The 26,019-nt window shown below is 40.3% G+C and overlaps 1 protein-coding gene across 1 annotated transcript; it reads right to left on the reverse strand.

Moving 5' to 3' along the window:
* Positions 1-273: 273 nt before the first annotated feature.
* On the reverse strand, positions 274-5,704 carry krt8 (keratin 8). The gene is made up of 8 exons (XM_031733953.2): positions 5,199-5,704; positions 3,325-3,533; positions 2,637-2,697; positions 2,281-2,376; positions 1,829-1,993; positions 1,614-1,739; positions 1,265-1,529; positions 274-1,133 (listed from the first exon to the last, which is right to left on the reverse strand). Exons 1-8 carry the CDS (start codon positions 5,583-5,585, stop codon positions 880-882), a joined length of 1,563 nt encoding a protein of 520 aa, XP_031589813.2. The 5' UTR covers positions 5,586-5,704; the 3' UTR covers positions 274-879.
* Between the last annotated feature and the right edge of the window lie 20,315 nt (positions 5,705-26,019).

The raw sequence follows: 26,019 nt of genomic DNA on the forward strand, positions 1-26,019 counted from the left end.
AGCCATTGTGACCATATAAAGACAGGATGATCCATACTCTATGTTACAGTATGATAGTAAAGCTCCATAGGTGTGCAGTTACAGTTTTTTTTTTTATTGTCCCAGTTTATGTTTAAGAGAGGGAAGGATGACCCACTGGCTCATGGAGGAGAAACAATCTACTGTGACTTGTTGGGCAGTGAAACAAGGGAGACTGTTTAGACTCTACTATCACTACTATTCCTTCTATTTTTCATTTTGGACCACTATTTATTTAAAAACCAAACAAACATATTTTTTAACTTCAGTAAACACTTTTTATTTGGATTGGTAGCAAAAACAGCACCTCAGGACAACAGGTTGGTGTGGGCAGCCTCCTAAGGGGTCAAACAGTTTCAGTTACAGGGCACGCACAGGAGACACATGCACTACCTACTGTAGCAGGCAATTTTACGACATTATTTGACCATGAACACTGGAGCACTGTGTCAGTACATTCACATTCCTCTGACAACACCACTGTCTATTTGATGCACCGCAAAGGCACTTTAAGCATGGAACAGCAGTTGCATAGATTTCAAGGGAGCATGACACATCTGTGTTTTATTCCTAGCTGAAGTAGGCCCAGGTTTTATCTGACTTTTTCAAACAAACAACTATTTTTAGTACAAACTGTCAGAAAACAGACATACAAAACAAAATCCTTTGGTCCCTTTCAAATCTTTGGTAGTGTTACAATCATTTATTGCTTGGTTAAGAACATGTTAAGGCTCTGAAGAGTGGCTGGCAAGCTTTTTGTTTCAGACTTGTTTGGGGTGGGGGTGAACTGTGACTATATAACTACCATAGAGGCAGAGAAGATCATAGCAGACAGGCAGCTACACCTCTAGACTAGACCGCTCAATCCTCAATGACTTCGGAGGACTCAGACACCACTTTGCCATCCTTGGTCTCAATCATCTTGATCACAACATTCTTCTTAGTCTGGGTGCTGTATCCACCGGCACTGCCGCTGCCGCTGCTGAAGCCACTACTGCTGTATCCGCCACCGTATCCACTACCGTATCCACTACCGTATCCGCTGCCGAAACCGCTGGAGTAGGTGCTCGAGTAGCTGCTCTTCATGCTGTCCATGGGGAATCCACTGTAGCTTGCTGTTGAGAGACAATACTTTAACTTAAAAATGTTCAATTAATAGGTTAAACTGGTTCAACTCTGTTAAACCTGAAAACTACAAGAGAATCCAACCTACAACTGCTGCAGGATGTCACTGAAGGGAACTTACTGCTCTGCTGGGAGATGTTGATAGCCTTGATGCCGTTCGCCAATCTGTCCTCTTCTCCCTCCAGGAGTTTTCTGTAGGTGGCGATCTCAATGTCCAGAGCCAGCTTGACGTTCATTAGGTCCTGGTATTCTCTGATCTGGCGGGCCATGTCCTGTTTGGCTCTCTGCAGGGCATCTTCCAGGTCCTTGACGCGGGCCTTGGCGTCCTTTACAGCCAGCTCGCCACGCTCCTCCGCCTCAGCAATCTGGGCCTCCAGGTTGGCACGCTAACAGATGATTGATAAAAAAATAAGACTTTGTCCAATCAACTGGGAGTAAATGACTAGGCTAACTGTGGTGGCTGAAAATACCTGTCCCTTGACGGCGTCAATCTCTGACTGTAGTCTCTGGATCATGCGGTTAAGGTCTGCGATCTCTGTCTTTGTAGCCCTCAAGTCATCTCCGTATCTGTTGGCGGATGTCTGCATCTCCTCATACTAAATGAACATTGATAAAGCAAGATATTAAAATCCAGAAAGTCTCTCATGAGAACGACCTGATAAACGTCAAAGGAACCATGCGTTACCTTGGTCTTATACCATGTCTCTGCCTCAGCACGGGTACGGTTGGCAATGTCCTCATACTGTGCCTTAACCTCTGCCACGATGGAATCCATGTCCAGGTTGCGGCTGTTGTCCATCTCCACAATGACTGACGTGTCCTTGATCTGGCTCTGGAGCTCACGCAGTTCCTAGTCAAAAGGCAAAGAGAAGAAGAGGTGAAAGATTAGTCATGTAAACCCCGTGATGAAACACATAAAACTTACACACTCAAAGAAAAGATGCTAAACAGATGAAAAAATCAAGATTGCTGCAAAGGCAAAACATATTCCAAAGGGATACCACAAACATCATAAGAATGCCATGACAGGGAAGATAAATGCTGATGAAAGCAGCAAGTGGTTTAGTGGTTGGAGGTTTTGAAGCCAAAAGGGAAGCAGGGAACAAACAATGCAGTCACGCTGATTTTGTGCCGTACCTCCTCATAGATCGACCTGAGGAAGTTAATCTCATCTGTCAAACTCTCCAGCTTAGCCTCCAGCTCAACCTTATTCATGTAGGCCTCATCGACATCCTGGAAGAAAAAAAAGAAAAGCAAAACTTTTGTTAGAACAGGAGGCTAATTTAAGAAAAGTTGTACCTTCTTAACATTGACTCCAACCCACCTAGGGTTGGAGTCTTTTTTTATAGAACACCAAACGGTTAATCTTTTAACAGAAAGACTATAGGAGACTTCATTTGAAATGTAACATGTCCTAGTTTCTGAATTTCTGCTGTGGCTCAAACAACAGTCTACCCCAACCCCTGGCCCAGCAGAAAAAAAACAGTGCTGACCTTCTTGATCAGGACAAAGTCATTCTCACACTCTGTGCGCTTGTTGATCTCGTCTTCATACCTGAAAGGAAAAAGACAATAGTATTTATGAGGCCATTTTGAAAATCCAGAAATAACTCAATATATTTCAGTGTTTTTAAACTAAAGTAACACTAGGTGGTGCAAGAAGACCATCACTGATTGGTGAACTCCTTTGGGACATTTGCCTCACACAGTGTTTGTTGACTCTGGGCCAAGAGGTGTTGCTGATATTTCTCCCTCAGGAGCCCCTCAGCTGATGTGCCCCATTTGTCTGCAGACAACTAACGAGCACATGCAGCACTGCTGTCCTCTGATGGAGATGTGCACGCCAGCATGGGCACAATCAAGCTTGTTTCCCCCTTGTGTAATGCTATAGACAGGTCTGCTGACAGCCAACTCACTAGCAATGAGCTTTACCTCCACTCATACGTAATGTAATGTGTGTTTGGAACATGCTTCCTGAGTGTTGTAATTCCCTCGAGTAAGTGTGACGCAAAACAACGGACAGATGTAGGGAGTAGTCTGTACAGCTCACTCAGATGTAAGGCTTCTTTTCCATATTAGTTAAATGGAAACAGATGAATCCTACATAAAACATACGTATCAGCCCTGCAGGACTGAAGCGGCCCATTCTTTGCCCTCACTGACCCACTCCCTCCACACTCACTTGTTCTTGAAGTCCTCCACCAGGCCCTGCATGTTGTGCAGGTCAGCTTCCAGCTTCATCTTGTCGTTGCCCAGCCCGTCCAGCTGTCTGCGAAGGTTGGCGATGTAAGCCTCGAACATGGCGTCGATGTTGGAGCGGGTGGTGGTCTGTCCCTGCAGCAGGCTCCACTTGGTCTCCAGCATTTTGTTCTGCTGCTCCAGGAAGCGGACCTGAGGTTCACAGAAAGAGGCAGAAAAGACAGGGTTATGCATCTGACTGTGTACAATCATATATGGATGAATATAAGCAAGCAGTAAATGAAACAGGCTTTCAACAAGTCAGTCACTTACATTTTTGCTTGTTGTTAGACATGTGAGTTATTATGAAACTTCCTTGTAAAGTATGAGTGTGCGGTCAATGGGACCCTGATGCAATAGAATAGCTTTATCTAAGGATTCAGTTACCATCAACCTCGCCATTTGCCACCTATTGTCTTTGTTGTTCTTGTCTATCTTTGGTGTTTTGCAAGCTGCTCTGTTGCCAGACTGGCTGTTCTGTTTTTCCAAAGGAAGGTACGCATGACATGCTCGCATCCTGACAGGAGGTAGGGGGTTGGAAAAAAGCAGTGATGGAGGAACAGCTTTAGCTGACCATTCTCCCGCATGTCTTCCTGTTTTTGTGTGACAAATAAAAAAAGGGGGTGAAGCTGAGTTTTGTCAGCAGGCAGACGAAGAAAGGTCAATATTTAACCACGCAATATGGATGTGATGAAGGGAGAGAACATGAAGCGAGAGGGAGCTAGACCGGGCAAAGTGAAGAGCTGTGTGGTTTGCATACGTCTGAACAGTAAAAAGAGAAACAGTGAAAGCAGATGTGTGACTCATTGGACCTTGGACCATGAGACAGTGCGCTCTAAAGCTGAGGCCTAACAGCCTCCTGTTGTCTTCATTAGAGCTGGAGTGAAATCAGATAACAGAAATGACTCCAAATACAGCACATAAGATAAAAGACATGTGGGCGGAAGTTCGTTTGCTTGGTGTCAAAGCATGCAAAATGCACTCTAGCTTCCTTAATCATTGCTCTGGGAGTAACAGAGTCGATATGCAGCCAGTCAGCTGGCACTGGCAAGAACATGAAACCAACTGGCCTTTTTAAATATTAACCCACTCCTGAGAGCTCAGAGGACAAATACTCTACTGAGTGTCACACAAACTTTCATGGATCTCACTGCTGATTAGAAAGATAAAAACTTCATCTGCTGATACACCCGGTGGGCATTCTTTATACAGTGTGTCACTCTGAAAGACGCCATTGTCACAAAGGTAACAATAGCACTCAGTACTGACTGTATGCGTGTATTTGGCAGGGGTGGGGGCCAGCAGGGAGAGCCACACCCCAAGCAAAGGGAGGGACCATTCCCAAGGTAACTCGTATCACAAGCCCTGAGCTCTGCCCTGACACACCCTGAACTTTTTTCTCTCGCTTCTCTCTTCTCTCTCTCTCTTTGTCTTCGTTTCTCATTCTACACGTCTGTTTTTCATCACTATAAAAGGGCAGCCAGAGCCAAAAGATATGAGAGCCTAACCCCGAGTTGCCTTTTGTAGCGTTTGTGGGAGGGAAGCAAAGAGAGGAATAAATCAAATTTCCCCATGCAGCAAAAGTGAGGAAATCAGCATTACAGGACATGTGGCGAACATATGGGTCTCACTCTCAAATGTTGCATAACAGTGTTAACATAACAGCTCTGAATTACATACAATACAGCATTCTTTCTTTTTAGCACATTTTGCCCAAGCTTTCAGCTTTCAGTGCAACTAAAGTAGCTCTTGCCTGAGAAGAATAAAACAGCCCGAGACTTTGAGCCACACTCATCTGACCACTACTACAACTCTTACCTTGTCAATGAAGGAAGCAAAGCGGTTGTTGAGGCTCTTGATCTGCTCCTTCTCCTGGGTGCGGACAACTTGGATGTTGGGGTCAATCTCCAGGTTCAGGGGGGCCAGAAGGCTCTTGTTCACAGTCACAGCAGTGATGGGGGTCTGGCCACCCAAACCACCACCGAAGCCAAAACCCATTCCCCCTGAGCCACCCATGCCTGAGCTCACGCTGTAGGCAGAGGACCTGGTGATGCCACCACCCACCAACTGACTAGGAGCACCATAGGAACTCCTGACGGAGTACCTCTTGCTGGCAGTGATGCTTGGTCCACCATAGGAACTGCTGCTGAAGTTCCTTGGAGCAGAAGAGCTCTTGTAACTCATCGCGGTCGTCCTGTAAGACATTGTGAAGTAGTTTTTCTTTTGGATGAAACGAGTCTGGGTAGGTCAGACCAAGTGGCTCGGTAAATAAGGCAGGCAGTCAGGCAGGCCAGCAGTGGGGAGAGACCAGAGTGGATAGAAAGACGAGAATCTACTGAAGAGTTTTAAAGCCTTCCCCAGTGGGAGGGGACTTCAGTGACTTCAGGCTTTAGATGCCATTGGCTGCAGGTCTATGACAGGGAGGGCTGGGCTGTAACTCTACACTTCTATGACACACTGTCCAGTCATTCAAAACCATTACCTGCCCTTTCTACAGGCTTCTCTGGGTTGTAAGAAAAAACTTTTCTTTTTGAGGAATGTGGAGATATTTCTCTCCTCAGTCTGTCTCTTTCCTAGTAAAAGTATTCAAGCACACTACAAATGAAATCCTTTCTAGTAATAATAATTGTATTCTAGTTGAAGCTTTGTATGACAAAAACTGCAGCATTAGTTTGGGGGGGGCTGGTTGCTGAGTTGGTGGTTGATAAGCAGCTCAGCAGTTCTCGCACATGTACGTGAGTTACATCTGTACAACAAAAAGTGATGTGTTATAATTCATTGATAAGGCATTTGTGAACTGGTATGTGTAAGAAGGGAGGTGTCATCTTAATGGAACAAACAATGAATATGGAATGTAGACTGGGATGCACTGCGATGATTTTGGTAATTGCTCAGTGTCTATTCTGCAAGGAATTCCTTCACCCTCCTTTCTGTGACTTCAACACAAATAACACATCATCACAGATCATTCAGCTCCACCAAGTCTGTGTACACATCTTTCTGATGTCTGTCCAAAACACAGTTTAGCAGGACACTGTAAATTTGCATTATAACATATTCATATTACAGGTTGGACTACAAGTTGTTGTGCATGCAGTTCAAAACTTGGCCATCTCTAATTCAGCCTTGTAGGAGTTAGACCTTTTTATTTTCTTACTTTGAGTTAGCAGCAAAGATTTACACTAATCCCACGCCTCAAGCTAGCCGGCAACAGTCAGCAGCCAGTTAGTGATAGCTTAGCTTGCATTCCTTATACAACTGAAAGTTTTCCTTACTCTGATACATGACCTATAAATCATTAGTAAAATATTAACTAACAGGCCAGTGCATAACCATTTATAAAGGGTCTCTTATTAGTTTCAATAAGAAATGTTTTCTTTTTTAATATTTATTTTAATTTGTACAGAAATCAAAGATTACCAGCAAACAATTACCTAGCTTACATGCTAACAGGCTAGCCTGGCCTTTTGTTAAGCTAAGGTAATCGACTGCTGTCTGTAGTCTTACATTTCACTCAGCTGGCCCACTTTGAATCAAGTTTGTAAAACTATACATTGTTTAAAAGCATACCTTGAATATAGTAACATTTTTATGACGATATCGTGAGCAATACAGCAAAACTTAGTTTCTGTATTATTAATAGTGGAAAGCTGGCCTGTTGAATCACTATTGCTGCAGACATCACCATCAGAGTCCAGCAAAAATTGCTTTCATGCTCTTACTGTGATTTATAAAAAAACAAAACAAAAAAAACAACAACAAAGTGTAGGTTAATAGATAAGTCACTTTGATGGGTCTTTGTATTTATTTATGGTTTGTCCTTGTCCCCTAACCCCAAAACTGGTTGTGGTAAATGACTGATTGTTTGGGTTTTCCCTCTAACATTGTAGCCTCTTTACCTTACAAAATAAAGCACCTAGGTGCTTATTGGTGGTTTATGAATAAAACGAATAGACAGGACAATTCCATTTTTGAAAATCCAGCCTTGTTTTAAACAAGAGTGAAAGAGTTCTAATATTTTCATCAGGGCTCAAGATCCTCTGCAGCTACAGGGAACCTGTATGCAATCCCCAGTGTGTGCCTTAGCATAACACACATCACAGGTCTGTGTACTTTCATCTGCAAACCAGGTTAACTGCACAAACCAGCAGGCTTTTGTTACCATCCACCAAGAGGTATGTCAGGTTAACGCCACTAAGCCTGAGGCTTTTAAAAACAATGAATACAAGTGCTTGACAGTTTATTCATGCATGCTCTTATACATTAACATCTGTTTAAATGATGTGCATGCTTCTCAGCTAAACAGTTGTGATGCATTGTTGTTCTCTCTAAACATGTTCCCACAATTCACAGCTGCTACCTGAGAGAGCTTGTGTAAACGCGAGTACAGTAACTTCCAGTTTTTACCAAGCTACAGGACAGGATGTTGTGTCAAAAGTCTATCCACCAATACCCACCCTGCGTTCTTCTCCTCCCTCATTCATTTCCTCCCTCAGTGCCTCGCCACAATGAGTCATGAGTCTTGGCATTACCGATTCAACCCTCTCTACCATACCCTCTCTCCTCCATCTTCTGTAGCCTTCTTTTTTCCCGCCAGTGCCTCTTGGCCTCATAACTGTCATGGAAACATGCAGAAATAAAACACAGCGGTCCCATCACCATCTTTGAAATGCCAAATCGATGCCAGCTCAAGAACTCTACCAAGTTGCAAAGCACATAGGGACTGAAGTGCTATGTGGCAATGTTGCCATGGTATTGTGAGTTGCTGTTGTTGTCACGCTGGTGAATCTGTTAAGCGACAAATACAAACTAAAGAGGGAACTCCTGTTTGGCTCTGTGTACGTCATATGACAGCAGTGAAATCATAGTTCTCGTATAGTATCAGCAGATTATGAATCACGTAGGATGCCGATTTGATCGACAGGAGTGAGTCACAGTTTTCTCTCAGACCGCCTGGAAGTAAATTGAATTTCAGTAAATTCCACCATGAATTATGAAACTTCGTTGGGTTGCCGTATGACTCGAATCATTTTATTTATTTAAAACAGTGGAAAACCAACAGAAGGAAAATCCTCATTTTCAGTGGTTCCATGTGACTAAATACAACAACAAAAAATCAAACAGCAGTACAAGAAAACTGTATCAAGTTGGTACTATTTTTACTATAAGTGACTGAGTGGGGTCATTCACAATCACATCATTCTGTGTTGCTGCAGGCTGACAAACATCTGCCTCCTTCCAAAGTTTTTCAGCATCATAGGTTTTGATTTTATTTCAATTTCTAGTTTTAACCACCAAACGTTTTGCAGGAAACCTTGACTAAAAGAGGGTGTCGACAGTTATTGAGTTTTTCTACAGCAAATATTCTTAACATTATACACCTGCCCACGTGATGTTTTCCGTATGTATTCTGGTGTTAAATTAGCATACCATCATTTAATAAAAAAAATTCATGCATGATGAAGAAGGATTCCCGTATAACACACGGTGATGTCATAGGGATTTGTTTGTTTGTTAATAGGTAAAAGAAATGTAAAATTGCAGGCACTGACACTAAGACAAATCAATAAATATAACAGGGAAAATTTAATGGTTTGATAGCTGTTAACATTCTTATAAAACTGGCTGATAAGTAAAGTTATTCATGAAGTATACTTAAAGTTTTGTTAAAGCATTCCTGATATATGGAGCATAATAAATGATGCTTTTACACGCATCTTTATTATCTTTATGATGAGATACTAAACTGTATCAAATCGACTGAAAGGGATCAGTCTTCATGTTCTGTCCTCACTCAAAAAAATATTTACACCCAAAATACTGACTTTATATATAAATGGATTAGTTTTCCAGGTAATATTGTTACATAAGGACTGTGTAAAATGTTAAATTTAAAAAATATAGTCCAAAAAACAAAGAAAACTTTCTATGTAAAAAGGATGTTTACAGCTTTCCTGTAATCACTTTAAGACTGCTCCTCAGTGTCACTCCTACTAGCTTTGAGTAGCTATAATTTGATCAGTGTCCTCTTCATCAGAGATGATTTCAGCACTGCTCTTTCTTCAATCACATGACACCTGAAACACAGAGGATTTTTCTATTTCCGCTTTGATCAGTCCAGTTGACATTTGTTTGGTCTTCTGAGAGATAAATGAGAGGCATAGAATGTCAGCATCAGCAGATACCTGTTTGCAGTGAAACCTCTCACAGAGGGTAATCATAAGGCTTCATTCTCTTCCCACATCGGTAAAACACTGTAATTGCAACACGTTTTTCTGATTTTGAGTTTTATTTACTTAACGAAAAGGCGGTTTCAGTCTACGCCTGTCATTCACACCGTCAACCTAAGCCAGATGTAATGATGCTTTCATCATCACCAGCATATGCTTGAAGTTTTTTTCACCATCTGTCATAAAAACAACAACATTGTGAAACTGACCCTGTGTCTGCCAGCTAATCACATGCCATTGAGGCAGCTGATTTTCTGGTTTGACTGGGACTAAGGCATTCACCAGGATGAATGAGAGCACAGAGAGGTGGACCTTTACACCAACACTTGCAACACTCTACTTACATATCAATGGACCCGTCGCTGTCACATCAGCCGCAGCTGTCACAAGGCGTGTCTAAGTGTGTCACAAGCTACTTCGGTGTGTGGGTGTGTGTGGGCAGGTTGATGGGTGTAACTCTCTCGCCCCTATGTGCCTCTTGACCTTAAAGGACACACAGGGTGGAGGAGAAACTTACTCATCCTGCAAGATCTTAAAAGATGCAGGAATTACAGGGTGAACTTGTGACTCGGCACCGAAATGCATTAAGTACAGTTACACCACTAAAAGCATTAAAAATCAAATTTACCAACTGTGTAACTTGTGTTTTGGATTTTTGGCTTTTTTTAAAAATTTTAACTGGAGGATTTGTCTTCACTCTTAATGCACACCAGTCCTTCCTGACAGGATACCCTGCACTCGCCTTGCACTTTGAACCACCCTTTGTGTTTTCAGGGAGCATTGTTTTCCAGTTGAACCTTCTATACCATAAATTGTTAAACAGGACCCTCCCTGTCAGACTGCACAAACCTGTTTGTTTCACTTGAGTTCCCTCTGGAAAAGTCGGGGGGTGGGGGTGTCTTAACACAACTAAAGAAAGCGGCCTCTGAAGTTTGCAGCACAAGCCTGCTAAGCAATAAATGTTCAAGTATGTTAGTTGTAGTATGTTTTAACCAGTGTTTGCAGGCCGATTCGATAGGTATGCACAATAAGAAACTAGTGACAATGTGCACAGACTCATCAAAGGTTGCAGATCAAGAGAGTCTGAGGGTCAGGGAGGGAAACCACCAATGTATCAATATTAACAATGTTTCAGTTCTACTTAGGTTTTGCAGTGAACCACAATATAAAGTGTCAGGAGTCTAGGACATACTGCAAACCTTCACACAATAATCTGTTGCACAGTTAAACCAGTGTTTTCCATGGTATAACTTGGAATAATAGATATAACCCTAACTCTAACCCACAAATCGTGACTTTGGTCATTTTTCTTGGAAAAAGTGTCAACACATTCAGTTTTCTTCCCTGTAATGTAATGGCAACAAGCATGTATGCTGTGTAGTTTGTAATGCGCATGTAGTGCTAATCCTTCACTAGTAAGCAACCAGTAAGTATCAGATAGATTTAAATGTTAAAGTTGTCCTCTTCTGCCATTCGTTTGTTTCAGAATATGACCAAAGTTTTAAATATTGATGCATGCTCAGGATTCAGACTCATTTGACATGGTAAAACTGGTTCGCATGGTAAAATGCATGGTAAAATGCATGGTAAAATGCATGGTAAAATGCACAAATGCCCCCAGCAGATTGATTCATAGCTATGAAATCGTATACCTCAGTGTGGAGGAGCTGAGGATTTGCCCCTTCCTAAGCTCGGTTCTCTTTTCCTTCCCACTGTCGTCAAGTACCAGATCAGTGGATAAGGCAAAGAGACTGGATGGAACGATAGATGAAAACCTCCAATCTTCCGATATGAGGATGAGCTACACTACAAACACAGCTGCAGTTTCCTCATAATCCTTTAAGTCACCCGTGATTAAAGTGATTAATGTTGATGTTAATGATGTTAATTTTGCACCAATTTTAGTTGAATAGTTCAGGCTGAAGCGATGTGGAGTTATGCTATCCACAATCAAACGAAATCTTAAAGAGGTCCATTAGTCTTTGTCAGCGGTCCCCAACCTTTTTTGCCTCACGGACCGGTTTATGCCCGACAATATTTTCACGGACTGGCCTTTAAGGTGTTGCGGATAAATCCAACAAAATAAAACTAGTACCGGTACCGAAAAAAAGAAGATTTATTCATAACACACTTGAAAAGACCCAGGAAAACCGAGTTAACGATAAAAAAGATAACAAAATAACGCTGAAAACCAATAAAAACCCTGAAAACCATACATTTCACACCTGAGCCTCAACTCTCGCGGCCCGGTACCGGTCCGAGGCCTGGGGGTTGGGGACTGCTGGTCTTTGTCATTCATAGTGCAGTTGCAGCACAAAATAATTTATTTGCCACACACAGCCATAAAGGCATAAGCGTGCTGCGTTGTGTGCCAAACACAAATAGTAACAAAAACCACACCTACTGCTGGTTAGAGGTTGGAGCAAACCCAATATCAGTGATAAATATCCTGTCTAACAGGTGCGAAAAGGCTGAATGAGTGGGGAGCATGTAAATACAACATGAAAGAGTCCAATCAGACACAACACATTCTTTATGCATTGTTGATTTTCGCTATGAAATTTGAATCTTACTTGAAGCTCGGATGGTGATTCGGGGCTTTAGGTCATGGAAGGACTAGAAGAAAATAACTACTATAACTATAACAATAGATAAGTATTAATTACGTAGAACTGGGATTAGGATTTCGCCCATTCTGTTTTTGCCCCTTGCCCCTCTTGGGTTGATATTAAAATGGTTGAAAGAACGAGGGACTGGCAGCAGTAGGTGCATGTAGCCTACGACAACCTACATCTGTCGTGTAGTTAGTCAGAGTGATACAGGTTAGTGCTGTAGCTTTCAGTGTATACAGGTGCAGTAGCAGCACTACTCTACTCCCTCACAGTAAATCCTTCTACAGCCCCAGAATCATCCTCCACACCAGGCTTTGACCTATTATTTTAAGCGTGCCAGTCATTCCTTCCCAAACACGAGCTTGGACTCCGAGTTCTGCTTACGATTCCTGCATGACAGCTCTGTGGTTACCAGGGTAACGCTCAGGCAGGTAATCACTAGCACCTGTTGAAAGCTGAAAACAGGCTGACTCTTAAATTCTTCTTTAATTAGATGCACAGTAAAAATGTAACCAGAATTAAAACTATGCCCCCCCCACACACACACACACACCCTGTCCAGTGCACCAGCAGGTCTGTCCAGATTTGGACTTTTCCCCATAGTGGATAGTCAAAATAGTGTATAAATAATACTAACACAAAAATAGTATACAAAGGGAAATATGATAGATTGCCTTCTTTTTAACTATCCAATAAGTAAGCAGACAAAACCAGGTTTAAGAAACAGATTAAGTGATATGTTTTGGGGGTCATATTTGGCATCATGCAGTATTACAGTGTAATAACATAATTAGTTTAAAAAAAATAATTCTGGGTTTCTTTGACATCGGTTGCATATCATTATTGTCATTTTGTGCAGGTAGTTAGTTTTTGTGTCTTTGTAGCTGCTTTAAGCCTCTTTGAAGTTAGCTGCTGCTGTTTGTCGTCAATCATTGTCTTTTTAGTTATTTTATGCCATTTTGTAGCTTTCTTAAGTTTCTTTTTGCATCTCTTTCTTATCTTTTTGTTCTTCTGTAGGTTCTTTTTCTTTTAGTCATCATTTTGTCCTGTTTGCAGTTGTTTGCATGCCTTGGTTAAAACCCCATTAGTCATAACTGTAATTACAGGGAAAGTGTAGAGCTCTAGTACAAATATGAAATGTAGAACCTTCCTACTGGCAAAGAAAATACATGTTGATAATTCAGTAACTTTATACTAGCCGTTGAGGTTTTAGGCTTAAACATCTATTGAGACACTACTGATGTGCCTCACTGCACAGCAGAACATACTCCTGTGTTATTTTTATAACTCTCTCACAGCCGTTTGAACAAATTAAATAAAGCTTGGACAGAAAAGCTGAGGAGGAGAAGGGGAGGAGAGAAGTAAGAAACCCAACATGTTCCATGGAAAAACCTGGTCCTACTCAACTCAGTGGCCTTGAGCCCAGTTTACTAGTGCCCACAGAAAACTGGATGGCTTATTTGAGTTCTCTTCTTCCTCCCCTTTTGAACAGCAGAATTTCCTAATTTATAAAACAAAGGCTTAACTTTATTTGCAGCGTGTGTGTAGAAACCTTTTCCTCTTATTTATATCAGTCGCATATGCATCTGTGTGCTGTTTCTATCCACACACACACACGCTTGCACACACACAGACCACATGTTCCTCTGATGTGTGTCCTCGTGTGATCTCTGTATTGCTCCACCCACCACCCTCCCCTCAAACCCCACCCACCACCCTTACCCCCACCCAACGCCACACCCACAATCGCTATGGCAACGGGGTTTACCACAGCTTGGTAATGACTTTGTCAGATGTATATGTGATTGCCATGGAAATAGTGTGGTCGCCATGGGTACGGAGATACACAAAAGCATACAATGTGTAATTGCACACTGTATGGAACTTGGGTATTTGCGGAAACTGCAGCATGTGTCACCAGACAGTTGCAGTCGCCCGTGTTCCTGTCAAGTGACTGGACTCTTTCACGTAGACCTCATGTTAATGCACCGAGGCTCATTCCTTAAGCCTGACTGTTCCCTGCGAGCTTTTTAAAAAAAAAATCGAAACAGAGATAAACCCAAACAGTCCCCACAGACTGCGGAACAATGCAAAAATAAATAAACTTTGACAGGGCTGCAAAATGGAAACGGAAGTCTATGGATGCTTTTTTCTTTTCTTTTTTTTTTTTTTTTTTTTTTTTTTTTTTTGCAAGAAGCCAATTTAGAATCCCTTGTTTTTTGTTTTTTTTTTTCAAAGTGAGTGTAAGTAGCCAAAACTGCTTGTGATAAATCTGTTTCCAATCATAGTGCTGCTTACAATAGTCTCCCTTGTTTTTACTTGTGTGGTTTCAGTTACTCACATGGAATGGATAGATTTGTAGGTCAGACGTGAAGATTTTCAGTGATTAAAGCCAACATGTTTAAATGATCTGTCTTTTGTAACAGTCGAGAGTGGAGAGCACGCTTCAGTCAAGGCTGTAAACCTCGTTCTCTGAGGGTAAGAGTGTGGGCACGTGGTCTGTCTATATGATGGAAACAGTATAAAGGAAGGATAGCTGAGTGTTATGCAACTTGGCATTATTGCATTTTCACAGGACCTTTTTGTTAATCCATTTTTTATTTATCTATATTTTAAGCTAAGTTTGAAATTGTCACACAATCACACCGATGTGTCAAGACATTTAAGCCTTCACTTATCAAATTTAATGTTTTGTATATAATATATAAAGGTAAATAATGTATAAGCACAGGGACCTTTTAAGTTATATTAAATTCATTAACTGGCTATAAATAGGGTCTAGTGTAAATTAAGAGAAGAGACACACAAGCTGTGGTGTTTGTGAAGGAGGGGGAGGTAATTCAGGAAATTCACTAAAACCTACAGGGTTATATATAGTTGTCTAAATGCCTTTACACAACTGTTATATATAATCATGTCATCTATAAAGCTTTAAATGATCCATTTTAATTCATTTTTATATTGGCAAACATCAGAGGAGAAGTGTGGGAAGAAAAACAAAAGAAAACAGACAGCAGCTGAATCTGTTTTCATTTTACTTACTTTTATTTTGATATGTCTCTCTGAAATTACACTCCATTGCAACCTTTGGTTTACATATTTACCAGCTGACACAACAATAACTCTGCTTCCGTTTCTGGATGTTTTAGAATAACACGCCGTCCGAGTTTTCACCAACAGACTTATCTAAATTTCCAAGGCTATGACTCAATAAGCTGACTGCATGACTGTATGATAAAGGATTTTTTTTAGTGTCTGGGTGATGCAAGCTGGAGCCTCTGGCTTTATAACAGCACAATAAAATATCGAATAAAAAACTGTATTATGAGGCAGGATCAAACGTTGTACACAGCGTATATAAACACCTGATACACCTGATTTAATTCACTCACTGACAACTTCTGTGTCAGTGAGTCCGTCTGTGTCTTTGGCTCTCGGGCTACAACCCAGATACTAAAGCAGGCTGCCCTGGAATAGCTCACATTCTTAAGAACCAAAGGTGCCGCATCAGTTCAGAAGTTTCACTCGGCTCACCACACAACCTTTATGTCTCCAATTAAATAACCAAGATAATGGTTAATAACTTATAAATTGCTTAAATCACTAACCAAGGCCTATGCTGACCAACTAGAACTGCTTTGACTACTTTTGTAGTGTGCACTCGCTGATAAATTGGTTACTTACTTGGATGGAATGAATGGTTTAGCAACAGAAGACACGGCCAAGCCAAAGGTCAGTTTGGTGTGACGACAGCAACAGCTTCAGGGTAGATGTAGGAGGTGTGATAATGCTACTTTACCTTAGCCACAGAGACCTCCCCATTTGAAACTCGGCAGCTTTGTGGCAGTAACTGTGATAACTCCTGGGTTTTTTTTTTTTTTTGCTTTTTGTACTTTGCTGCAAATCCTGTACTTGTTTTCCTTGGGTACTGAAAGTGCAACTCTCCCTAGCATCATAAACTGAAATATGACCACCTCCATGGAGCCCCAGAACAATGCCTACAGTGTGTCTGAAAGGCCAGAGCTTTACATCCAAAAAGGCTCAGTGGTGCTGAAAATGAGCATGGAAAAGGAAAGTAACAGGAAAAACATTGGCGTCAAGCCTGGAAAAGAGACTGTTTTGGGCTGCTGTGGGAATTCTCAGCAATGGGTATTAGAGCCTGGTAGCGATAAATGACACTTACCCCAACAAGTGGTATTTATCAGGCTGATAAAACTCCAACTGTAGCTCATCCTCATGTCACAGCAAAATGACAAAATGTTTTAGAGGTTTTGTGAAACCTATGGATGGAAGAAGAGGAATGCGGGTTCACATATGAGAAAAGTGTGTACAAGTTGGAGTAGTTCGATGCAACACTAATGAACAAAAATAATGTGCTTCCAAGCCAGCAGGGTATCATGTTTCCATCAGTGCCAGTTGGAGCTGGATTTAATGAATACCCGTGATCTCCAGCCGAGTTATTTGAGGAATGAATGTTGACTGTACACTTTATCACTGAAGGCAAAAGCCAGATGTTACGGTGTGTTGGTAAGTTTTTAGTCCAGTACTGAGGGGGGTCGGAGAAACCAGCCCTCTTTCGGATTCTTGTGACTACTTCTTTTCTACGGCAGTCTAAAAGTGTGCGAATGACTCATCTTGTTTGATGTTGCTCTATACTCAGTAATTTCATGCACAAAGCAACCTGACCTCAATATCATTTCCTGATTTAAAGTTGCCATGTTGCACAAACAGTTACACAAACTATACTACCATCCTTCTCAGAATGCCTTTAAAGGAACACCCTCACTCATACAGAGCGCATCTGAAAGATTTGCTAGTTTATGACGTGTCACAGTTACATATATATCGGTCGCTATCTGCAGCTGTCAAAACGCAGATAAAAAAGGAAGCGAGCCGCTACAGTGTGTTTCTAGGGAGACCATAGCAACACACAAGGAGTGAAACGTCTTCCTCTTCACCTACTTTAGCACCATCTCTTTCACTTCCGTCTCGCAACCCCATCGCGTGATAAATGCCAGTATATTCACTTTCAAATAAAAAACCACAGAGGAATGGTTAAACCATTATCCATGTCCTTTGTCTTATGTTTTATCCTGCTGGCTTCATTGATTTATCGCTTCCTTAAGTCTAATATTTACAACAGTGTGACTATGAGTCACTCCAGCAAGTCCATGTGATCACCTACAGTAGCTCTGTGTTGCCTGTCCCCAATGCAAAACAAAAAGCCATCCAAAATTCAGTTTTAATGTTAAGTAGTAAAGTGAATCTCAGCAAACATTATCTGCATCCAATAAATCCATTCTTTGAGCCTTCATTAATACGCAGTGCCATCCAGCAAGAATGCAGTTCAATTATAAACAGCCTGTTTCAGAACAAGTTGTATGAAACAAGGATGTGCCAGTAACAGCCAAGGATTTTGTGTAACATTACTCTCCAAACAGCCTTCACTGGGTTGGTGAGCTCAGGTTTTTTTCACTTACTTTTATATGAGGTTGGATTAACTGGGTGGGTCTGTCACAGGCAAATGGGTGTATGAGTGGGAAAATATGAAAACATACGTAACATGTGTCAGAGTTGGGATTTTAAGGCCTGCCTTCTCTTGTCCTACTTGTCTTACTTTCTATACCTAACAAATCATTTTTGGGTTTTGGTAACAAAAACAAAGCTGCATACATATATATATATATATATATATATATATATATATATATATATATATATATATATATATACATATATATATATATATATATATATATATATATATATATATATATATATATATATATATATATATATATATATATATATATATATATATATATATATATATATATATATATATATATATATATACATATATCTATATCTATCTATCTATCTATCTATCTATCTATATATATATATATATATATATATATATATATATATATATATATATATATATATATATATATATATATATATATATATATATATATATGTAGCTTGAGTCCTTGTTTGCTTTGGCCTTAAACTAGGCAGCTGGGTGTGTCTGTGCCTGTGTTTAAACACACAACAAAGTGTATGATATCCACAACGTGATTGCACTGTTTAACCTGAGCCTACTCTAATGTTTGGCTGCTGATTGAGGCCTTCTTCACGCTGGTGTAATGTGGGTAATTTAGGTTTAAAGATAAAAAAAAATCAAGGCCACCTAATGTGGATGGCATGGGTGAGAAAGGAGTTACAAAACAATTTGACCGTGTCTTATCTTTTGTACTTTGCGTTTTACTAATGAAGGAGATTGTTTAGAGCATAAAAGGCACCGTCACCTCCATTGAAATGCCCTGATTTTACCAGGACGATGTCCTAACCAAAATTAGGACATTTATTTCCTAATCAACACATAGTCTGTCAAGAAAATGGTCATTTTTCTAATCATGCATGTGGCATGAATTTCCAACATTTGCAAAGTGTATTAGCTTTAAAGCAGGCACTAGGTTGTCTGCCGGTATGAGAAGCTGGATCGTGATTAGATCAGTCTAACAAACATGAGACAGCAAGGCTAGATTTATCCACAACACAAAGCTGTCTAAAGTACAAAATATTTGCCACAAATTGAATCAAATTAAAAGTAATTGAATACTTTTTTAAACTAGAAAAGGCCTGATCTCGCTCATTGAAGAGCTGTAGAGAGACCTGCAGTCTGTAACAGCTGGTCATGAGTTTTTCCTTAGAAAAATGTAACAAAGGACATCCTCACACTCTCATTATTTGTAGCACAATATTGTTATCAAACCACCAGTTTAACAATATTGTTCAATCAGGCTTCTTTTTTTGCCAGTTTGAGACAATGGCTTGTATTCATGAATGATAATTACCATGGAAACAAGGCTCTTAATTTGCCTGGGGATAATGTAGCCTACTTTTTAGGCTTAATTAAATCAGCCTTTATTTGTTTAGCTGTCATTAAAATAATCTAAGAGCAAAGACTAACCTGAAATGTTTCTGTTTTCTTTTACCTTCCTTTGTAAATTCCTAAAAGTTACCTACATACAATACACAACTTTACTACAGTCACAAAGCCACAAAATGTTTTGATTATGACTTACTATGTAATACACTGTAACACTGTAACTAAATCGAGAGTTTGCAAAAAAACTTTACTGTCAGCTGTTTGGTTGACGTCATACTATTATGATAGTGTTTCTATGTATCTCCATAATCAGTTCATTAATACAAAATATTTAAACCAGCGCTATTAAATATGATCTGTACAGATGAGACTACTAGGAGCGAATAATCTTACACATACATTAGCTTACAAATTCTGTTTATATGTTTTTGTAATTGTATTTTGCAGAATCGTAATCTCAAATACATAGATTCATAATGTAAATGGAAGGGTTGGTGTAACTAATAGGAAGGAAAATAAAACAGATATTAAGATTTATATAAAGACCAGGTGACCTCGAGCTCAGTAAAGGCTCAATTTGTGAATAAGGGCCAGCTCCAAATTATGATTAAGTATGCTTAAAATAGTAACAGTGATGCTTGTTTAAAAAGCTAAAAAAGTTCAAACAGCAAATAAAAAACATCTAAAGCTTTAAGTGCCTTAAAAAAGACGCAAGCGCTGAGTCTGTGAAATTTTCCTGTGGTTAAGATTGCAAAGGAATGTAGAGTGGGCCTGTGATGATCCATGGGGAAAAAAGGGCAAAATGCTCATTGTTACAATGTGGATGTGCAGTCTTCAACTACAAAGATTGAGTATCAGGTTGCTGAGGCATTCTTTCTGACAGGCGCTCCTCCCTGGCAGAGCAGATAACAGCTAAAAAAGAAAAAACATGACAAAAAGGTCAAGGAGAGCTTGGAGTCTGTTCGCCATAAAAGCACAAAGCTGCAGAGGGGCATTCAGGGGAAACAGAAGAGAGTGAGGCTTTATTTCAGGTATGTGCTTCAAAGTCAGCAGCACCACGCAGCAAATAAGTCGGTCCAAACATAACTATTGCATAACTTTGAGGACGATTGTGTTTGCTTGATGCAGTGTGAGGAATTTAACATGACTGTATGGAAAGCTAAAGGACTTTTCCAAGTGAAAGCTGGAAAATCGGACATTTAACAGGTGATTTGATTTCACTTTGTGATACATAATATATACCGCCTGGTATAATAAAGGCGATCTGCGACATAAACAGAGGGGAAAATGGTAATCCGACAGCTATTATCCTGATGCTAAGGTGTGTTGCTTTGGCATAGGTACAGTAAGAAGATGAACACCGGGAATCTGGGTGTGCAGCATTAGCTGTATCAATCGGTAAGCATTAGGCCTTCGAGGTGTTCGCCACAAAGAGTTGACCGATTTTTTTATCATTCAAACATCGGAATTCAGTCAGTATTTGCAAAACACTGCCGGCACTTTCCCAGGCATCAAAAAAACGTGCAGCATTTATCTCCAAAAACATAACTTGAAATGTGGTTATGCAATTACACTTTTAACACCTTCCAAAGTAAGCCAAATTGTACGTTGGCACAATGAGCGGAGAACAATAAAAGAGAAACACAATGGCGCAGTTAAACAGCAAGCACTCACGGAAGGGAAGTAAAGCTTATGTGACTCACTCCCTCATGGCTACTTTTCGGTGAGGAAGAGAAAAAAGAAGTGGCAGGGAGAAAAAAAATCAAGTGAACATCTCCAAATCTAAGCCTCAAATCTGCATCTGTGCTTCCTGTCCTGACCACGAATGACTCATAAAGGGCTATTATATGTGGAACAGATAATGTTCTGAGCCTGCCCTCTGCACCAAAGTTTGCACACTTTGGCAGTGGGCTTATGCCCCAATTAAAGTGAGCCTCCAAACTAAATCTAAACGTTAGAATGGACAGGGTACGATGAATGAGCGTGCTCCAAAATTCTCCCAAATATGCAAATAAACCAAGTTTACTGGCAATCAAGTTCACTGTTTACACTCTACCTCTCTGTGCAGTAGCTGGGAACAGCATACAAGGAGCCCAAAGAGGCACCAAAGAGTCTTTGTTCAAAATTTGGTTTACTGCAGAGAGGAGAACTTGCCCGTGTGAAAGGCAGGTATGATGGCAGAGGATTGGAATGCAGCAAAATGGGCAAATGGAGCAAAGGAAGACAAGAAATGGGCGTAAATGTCCCTTCCAAATGGAAGGGAGTTACTGCTGAAGGGTGAAGGAGTGCAGATAAGGAAAGGAAGGTGATTTGCAGAATGAGAGGAGAGATTGGTATGGCAACAAGACGCTGGTGAGTGATGGGGATGGAAGGTGGAAAAAGTTCTACTTCTTAGATAACAAGAACTAGAAGAAACAACTGCCTTCCACCATGGTCAAGCAAAGTATAGTCATTTTAAAAGTGAAGTATAGTCATTTTAAAATAGCATGTTGTTGTTAGCTTGGTAACAAATAGAATTAAAGGTGTAATTGGACATTTAGGGATATAAACCCTACCTCTGAAAGACTTCATGTGAAAAACAGAATAACTGCTTTGGGGATGCAACATCAAGAATGGCCATCTGTTGCAGTCCTAATGAATGTGCAGACATTTACTCACATTTTATTTAATTCACACTGCCTTTTACATTGGTAAGAATTTTTAAAAAGCAACCCTAGTTGGTTTAATCTTTGGCTTAAAGTAAGCACTCTTCCATATCTCCCTCCATATTTACCAGAGATATGAGAGTGGTTTCAATCGTCCCGTCTACCAGTCTGCAAAGTAGGGGTTGCATGGGTGGCTGAGGAAGGGGGGCTGTGTCAAAATGCTGGATTTTTTTTTTTTTTTGCTTGAAGCAAAGGGGCTGCCACAGAGTACCACAAGCAGAAAGTCGTTAAAAGAGTGCAGCAGAATAGGAAGTGTGGTAGCCAGAGTGAGCGAGCACTAAGCACGTCACAAACTGTCTCTCATGCAAACAGTGAGGTGGATAATACAAGCATGGGATTATGGGATAAGCACTGGGAATGGAATAAAGTAAAAGTGTGATAGAAAAAAAGCGAGTCTGAGCCAAACAAGACCGTCAGTGTGGAGGAAGAGCCTGATTTATGGGTTTCGGGGAAGAATGTGAGGTGTCCAATTCCTCACTTGTCTTCTGTCCGCAACCCATAATCCTGCTCTGAGGAGCTTGATGAAAAGGAGGTACTTTATCCTGAAGGGACTTGCCAAATTAACTTTCTGCCTGCAGGGTCAAAGCTTCAGACACAAAAGCACAGGTAACTTTGAAAAGTGTTTATTGGGATCTCTAGAATGTATTTGCACTTGAAGGCCTGTGTTGGTGGAGTGCATTCATGTCATAATTGCACAACATAAAATGAGTTTTTAGATGATTAAACATGTTTATGTCACTGACAAATTAGGATTTGTCAGGTTTTTTTTTAACAGATTCTGCCTTTAATAATCAAACAAAAGCACCAACGACAGTCTGTTACTCTTGTAATTGATTCTATTGTCCTGGTTATTGTTTTGTCAATTATTACATAACTATGAGCTACCACACCTGGTTTGATTACTTAGTTACTCATTTCCTCAGACATGTGGAGTGAATCATGAGTGGCCTGACCCACACTGAGAGTGGCTGTCAGGGAGCAGTCTGTACGATGTGCTAGAGAGCACATAGTGTTAGGGGGTGTCAGTTTGTTACAACAAGCAAACTGTCTTTGAAGTCAGTCCCATTCTTTTAACTTCACATGTGCAAATCCCACACTCAAGCATGCATGCACCTAAGGCCACATGCACACACACACAACAGTGCTTGACCAGACTAAAACAAGAAAGCAATGTTGTCCTTTTCTCCGCCCAGTTAGTCGAGGTCTGCGTGTCCTGTCACATCCGGTCACACTGGCTGAAATTAGACACACCCACACATTAAGGTTTGTTGACCAACAGGTCAAACTATTCTGCAAGAACTGTGCCAACACTGAGTTACCAGCTACAGAAAATATGTGGCTGCGCATGTTTTTGGGACCTTTTCTAGAAACCCTGTCGGGACTTGTTAATCCTTATGGGGACCATACGGTCCTGATGTAAGACTTCATTTTGTGCCATTGTATATTTAACTGAGACTCAGAGAAATGATTTCCCTTTGCTCTCTTGAAGACTTGTGACGGCACAAAATTTGGTTTCTGAAAATTTCCATTAGATTTTTACAGTAGTTATTGGCTAAAGGTTGCATAAAGGTGTCTGTGAAGGTTCTTAGTCATCCAGGTCATCGTAGTCTAAGGAGCTTAGAAAGAAAAGCGTCTGGACTTCTTTAAGTTGCTTGAAGACGTTTCACCTCTCATCCGAGAAGCTTCTTCAGTTCTAGGGTCAAATGGTGGAGAGTCCCAGATTTAAGCCCTGTGGGAGTGTCCCTCCAAAGAGGGACAAAAGAACCCCCGAATGATCCTCTATCTAATCACATGAGCCAAAGTGTGAAAACGGATGTAGGTCACAATCAGCCAAGGTTTCGAGTGAGCTCATTGTGAAACCTAGCCAAATAATAAATAAATAACAAAATATCACAGTCCAAAATTTCCTCTTGTGTAACACTGTTGATTTCAAACTAAATTCACTGTGGGTTCATGTCTGGGGAGCGATCATGTTGTCCATCACAACACATTTGATTCAGTCTTCAGGTGTGATGTAGCACTGGATCAGTGTTGAGACAGAAATTCTAAATAACAAAAGAGTCTTTGAAGATTTACAGCCAAGAAAAAGAGACCGCCAACCCTCTGGTCCATTATTAAATGTTTTTGTTACAAAACTTTAAAAGCAGTTAATGCTCTTATTATTTTACAAGTAAAAAATATCATGATTTAAGGCTCCTCAGAGTTACCAGATAAGCTCCCACATTTTTATTATCATCAGTGCAGTCAGAATAAAGTTAGTGGAGAAGTGAGTGACGTCTCACTGCTCTTATAGATGTCAAGACAACCAGAACTAACAAGCACAAAAAACAGCATATAGATGGGAAATACACACAGTGTAACGTTGAAACAAAACAATGATGCAAAAGGGATTTCTAAACACGAACAAAAAGAACAGAAGGGGAAATAAGTGACAACTGAAAAAGAGCGAAATGAGACCGTATACACAGGTGAACTTGGTGAGACAGACACGCACAAAAGAGGAAAACCAGAGGACATACAAACAGCTGAGGTAAATGAATAAAGTCAGTACCAAAATAAATGTAAAGCAAAAACAGGGAAGTCAGGGAAACTGACACACAGACAAAACAGAAGGAGACAAAAACACGGAAACACAGGGACACAAAACTCAAATACTAGACAGGAAACAAAGACAATGATGAACGCTGAATAAGAACGTGTCTGACAGATGAAATCCCTGTTTGTTTGGTTTTAGAAACAAAAATATGTTATAAAGTATTAGAAATGAATAAATCATCAAATTTTGTGGTGTTCATTTCTGCTAAGCAACTCTTGGCCAGTATTTTCTTACTGGGCCCAGTCTGATGGAAAACTAACTGTAATGTCTGAAGAAATAAACAAGTTCCTGAGAGCCTACTGATGTGAGAGGAAGACTTTGTATTAGTATCAGCGCTTTGATGATACTTCTATCCTATCTGTGTTATCTTGTATACCAAAGATGTGCACACACCGTATTCATGGTTCAGATTTCCTGATACCAAGTTGAGTGACGTGAAGGAAGGGGAGTGGAATTTTGTTTAGAGTCAGCATCAGTGCATGCAGCTAAGAGTTTGAGGGGCCACACAAGAGGCTGGATTAGTTGTGTAATAGAATTATGTAACTTTCATGAGTCTCCATCCAGGCCTTGAAATCAGCAGCTGATTTGCACAGTCTCGCTTGCATTCGTTAGATTTCAAGTTACTGACATAAGTAATCATCCCATCTACAAAAATAATAAGGACTGTGCAGTGATGAAAAGATAAACAGTGTGTGTGTGTGTGTGTGCACATTTCTGTGTGTCAGAGAGTTTGTTAGGCTCTGTGTACACAGTCACATGACAACTGCTGCTGCTTCAATACCCATTGTGAACCTTCCACTGACAGTGTAAATTATTGATATGGGTCTACACCTGGCCTGTGTTCACACCCTCGCACTCTGCTATGATAACACAAAAACGCATTTCACAACTTTGCATTTCAGCCTTATCTGAAAAAATATTAGCGTTTGTTAAGGTGACGTATACATAAACTAAACATGACTGTCGCAATGGTGTTTGGCAACCATCAACAACGTGACTGTAAAATAGCTCAAAATCGGATCTTTTTCAAATTCCAGTTGCAAAACTTTTATAGCGAGGTTTGTATTAATTCAAATAAAAGCAGGATGGCTAACAAATGTCAAGATACATGCTCAGTAGTCAAGGTAAGAAAATGACAGAAAGCTGAAAAACATTTAAATAAATAGAGACAGTAGTCAGTTTCTATTTCATTTTAATACTTGCTTGTTTTTAATGTAGCAAAGTCAAAAGCATAGGTGTACCAAAAAGCTGGTGAATCCATATTTAGTGCTGCAGGTGATAATCCTTCTGTTCACCAGCTATCAAAAGCCATATTCATACCATGGATACTACATTTTATTCTATTGCAGATGTAGTAAGTAGTAAGTCATCTCTTATTTTGGGACACAATGCAGTACGGTGGAAAAAAAATTTCTTGATCTTGTTATTAGAAGCAGAAACTTTACCGAAGTTTCAGTTCTTCACTTGTTCACTTCTTAGTTAACTAGTTGTGCACCTCTGGACCCCCTCCAGTGTCGACTGCAGTTTTTATTTAATCGGGGTATTCATTCTTACCCTAGAAGTCCCATTTTAAATTGCACTTGGATCTCATCCTCTGG

The sequence above is a fragment of the Oreochromis aureus genome, linkage group 20, assembly GCF_013358895.1.
Source record: "Oreochromis aureus strain Israel breed Guangdong linkage group 20, ZZ_aureus, whole genome shotgun sequence".
Classification (NCBI taxonomy): Eukaryota; Metazoa; Chordata; class Actinopteri; order Cichliformes; family Cichlidae; genus Oreochromis; species Oreochromis aureus.

What these genes read in the sequence shown, in the direction of transcription:
- krt8 (XM_031733953.2), bottom strand. Translation starts at nt 5,585, where the DNA reads ATGTCTTACAGGACGACCGCGATGAGTTACAAGAGCTCTTCTGCTCCA. An exon ending in ACTTTGTCCTGATCAAGAAG is followed by an intron (nt 2,377 to 2,636) that starts GTCAGCACTGTT and finishes TTTTTCTTCCAG; the next exon opens with GATGTCGATGAGGCCTACAT. An exon ending in TTGACGCCGTCAAGGGACAG is followed by an intron (nt 1,530 to 1,613) that starts GTATTTTCAGCC and finishes ATCATCTGTTAG; the next exon opens with CGTGCCAACCTGGAGGCCCA.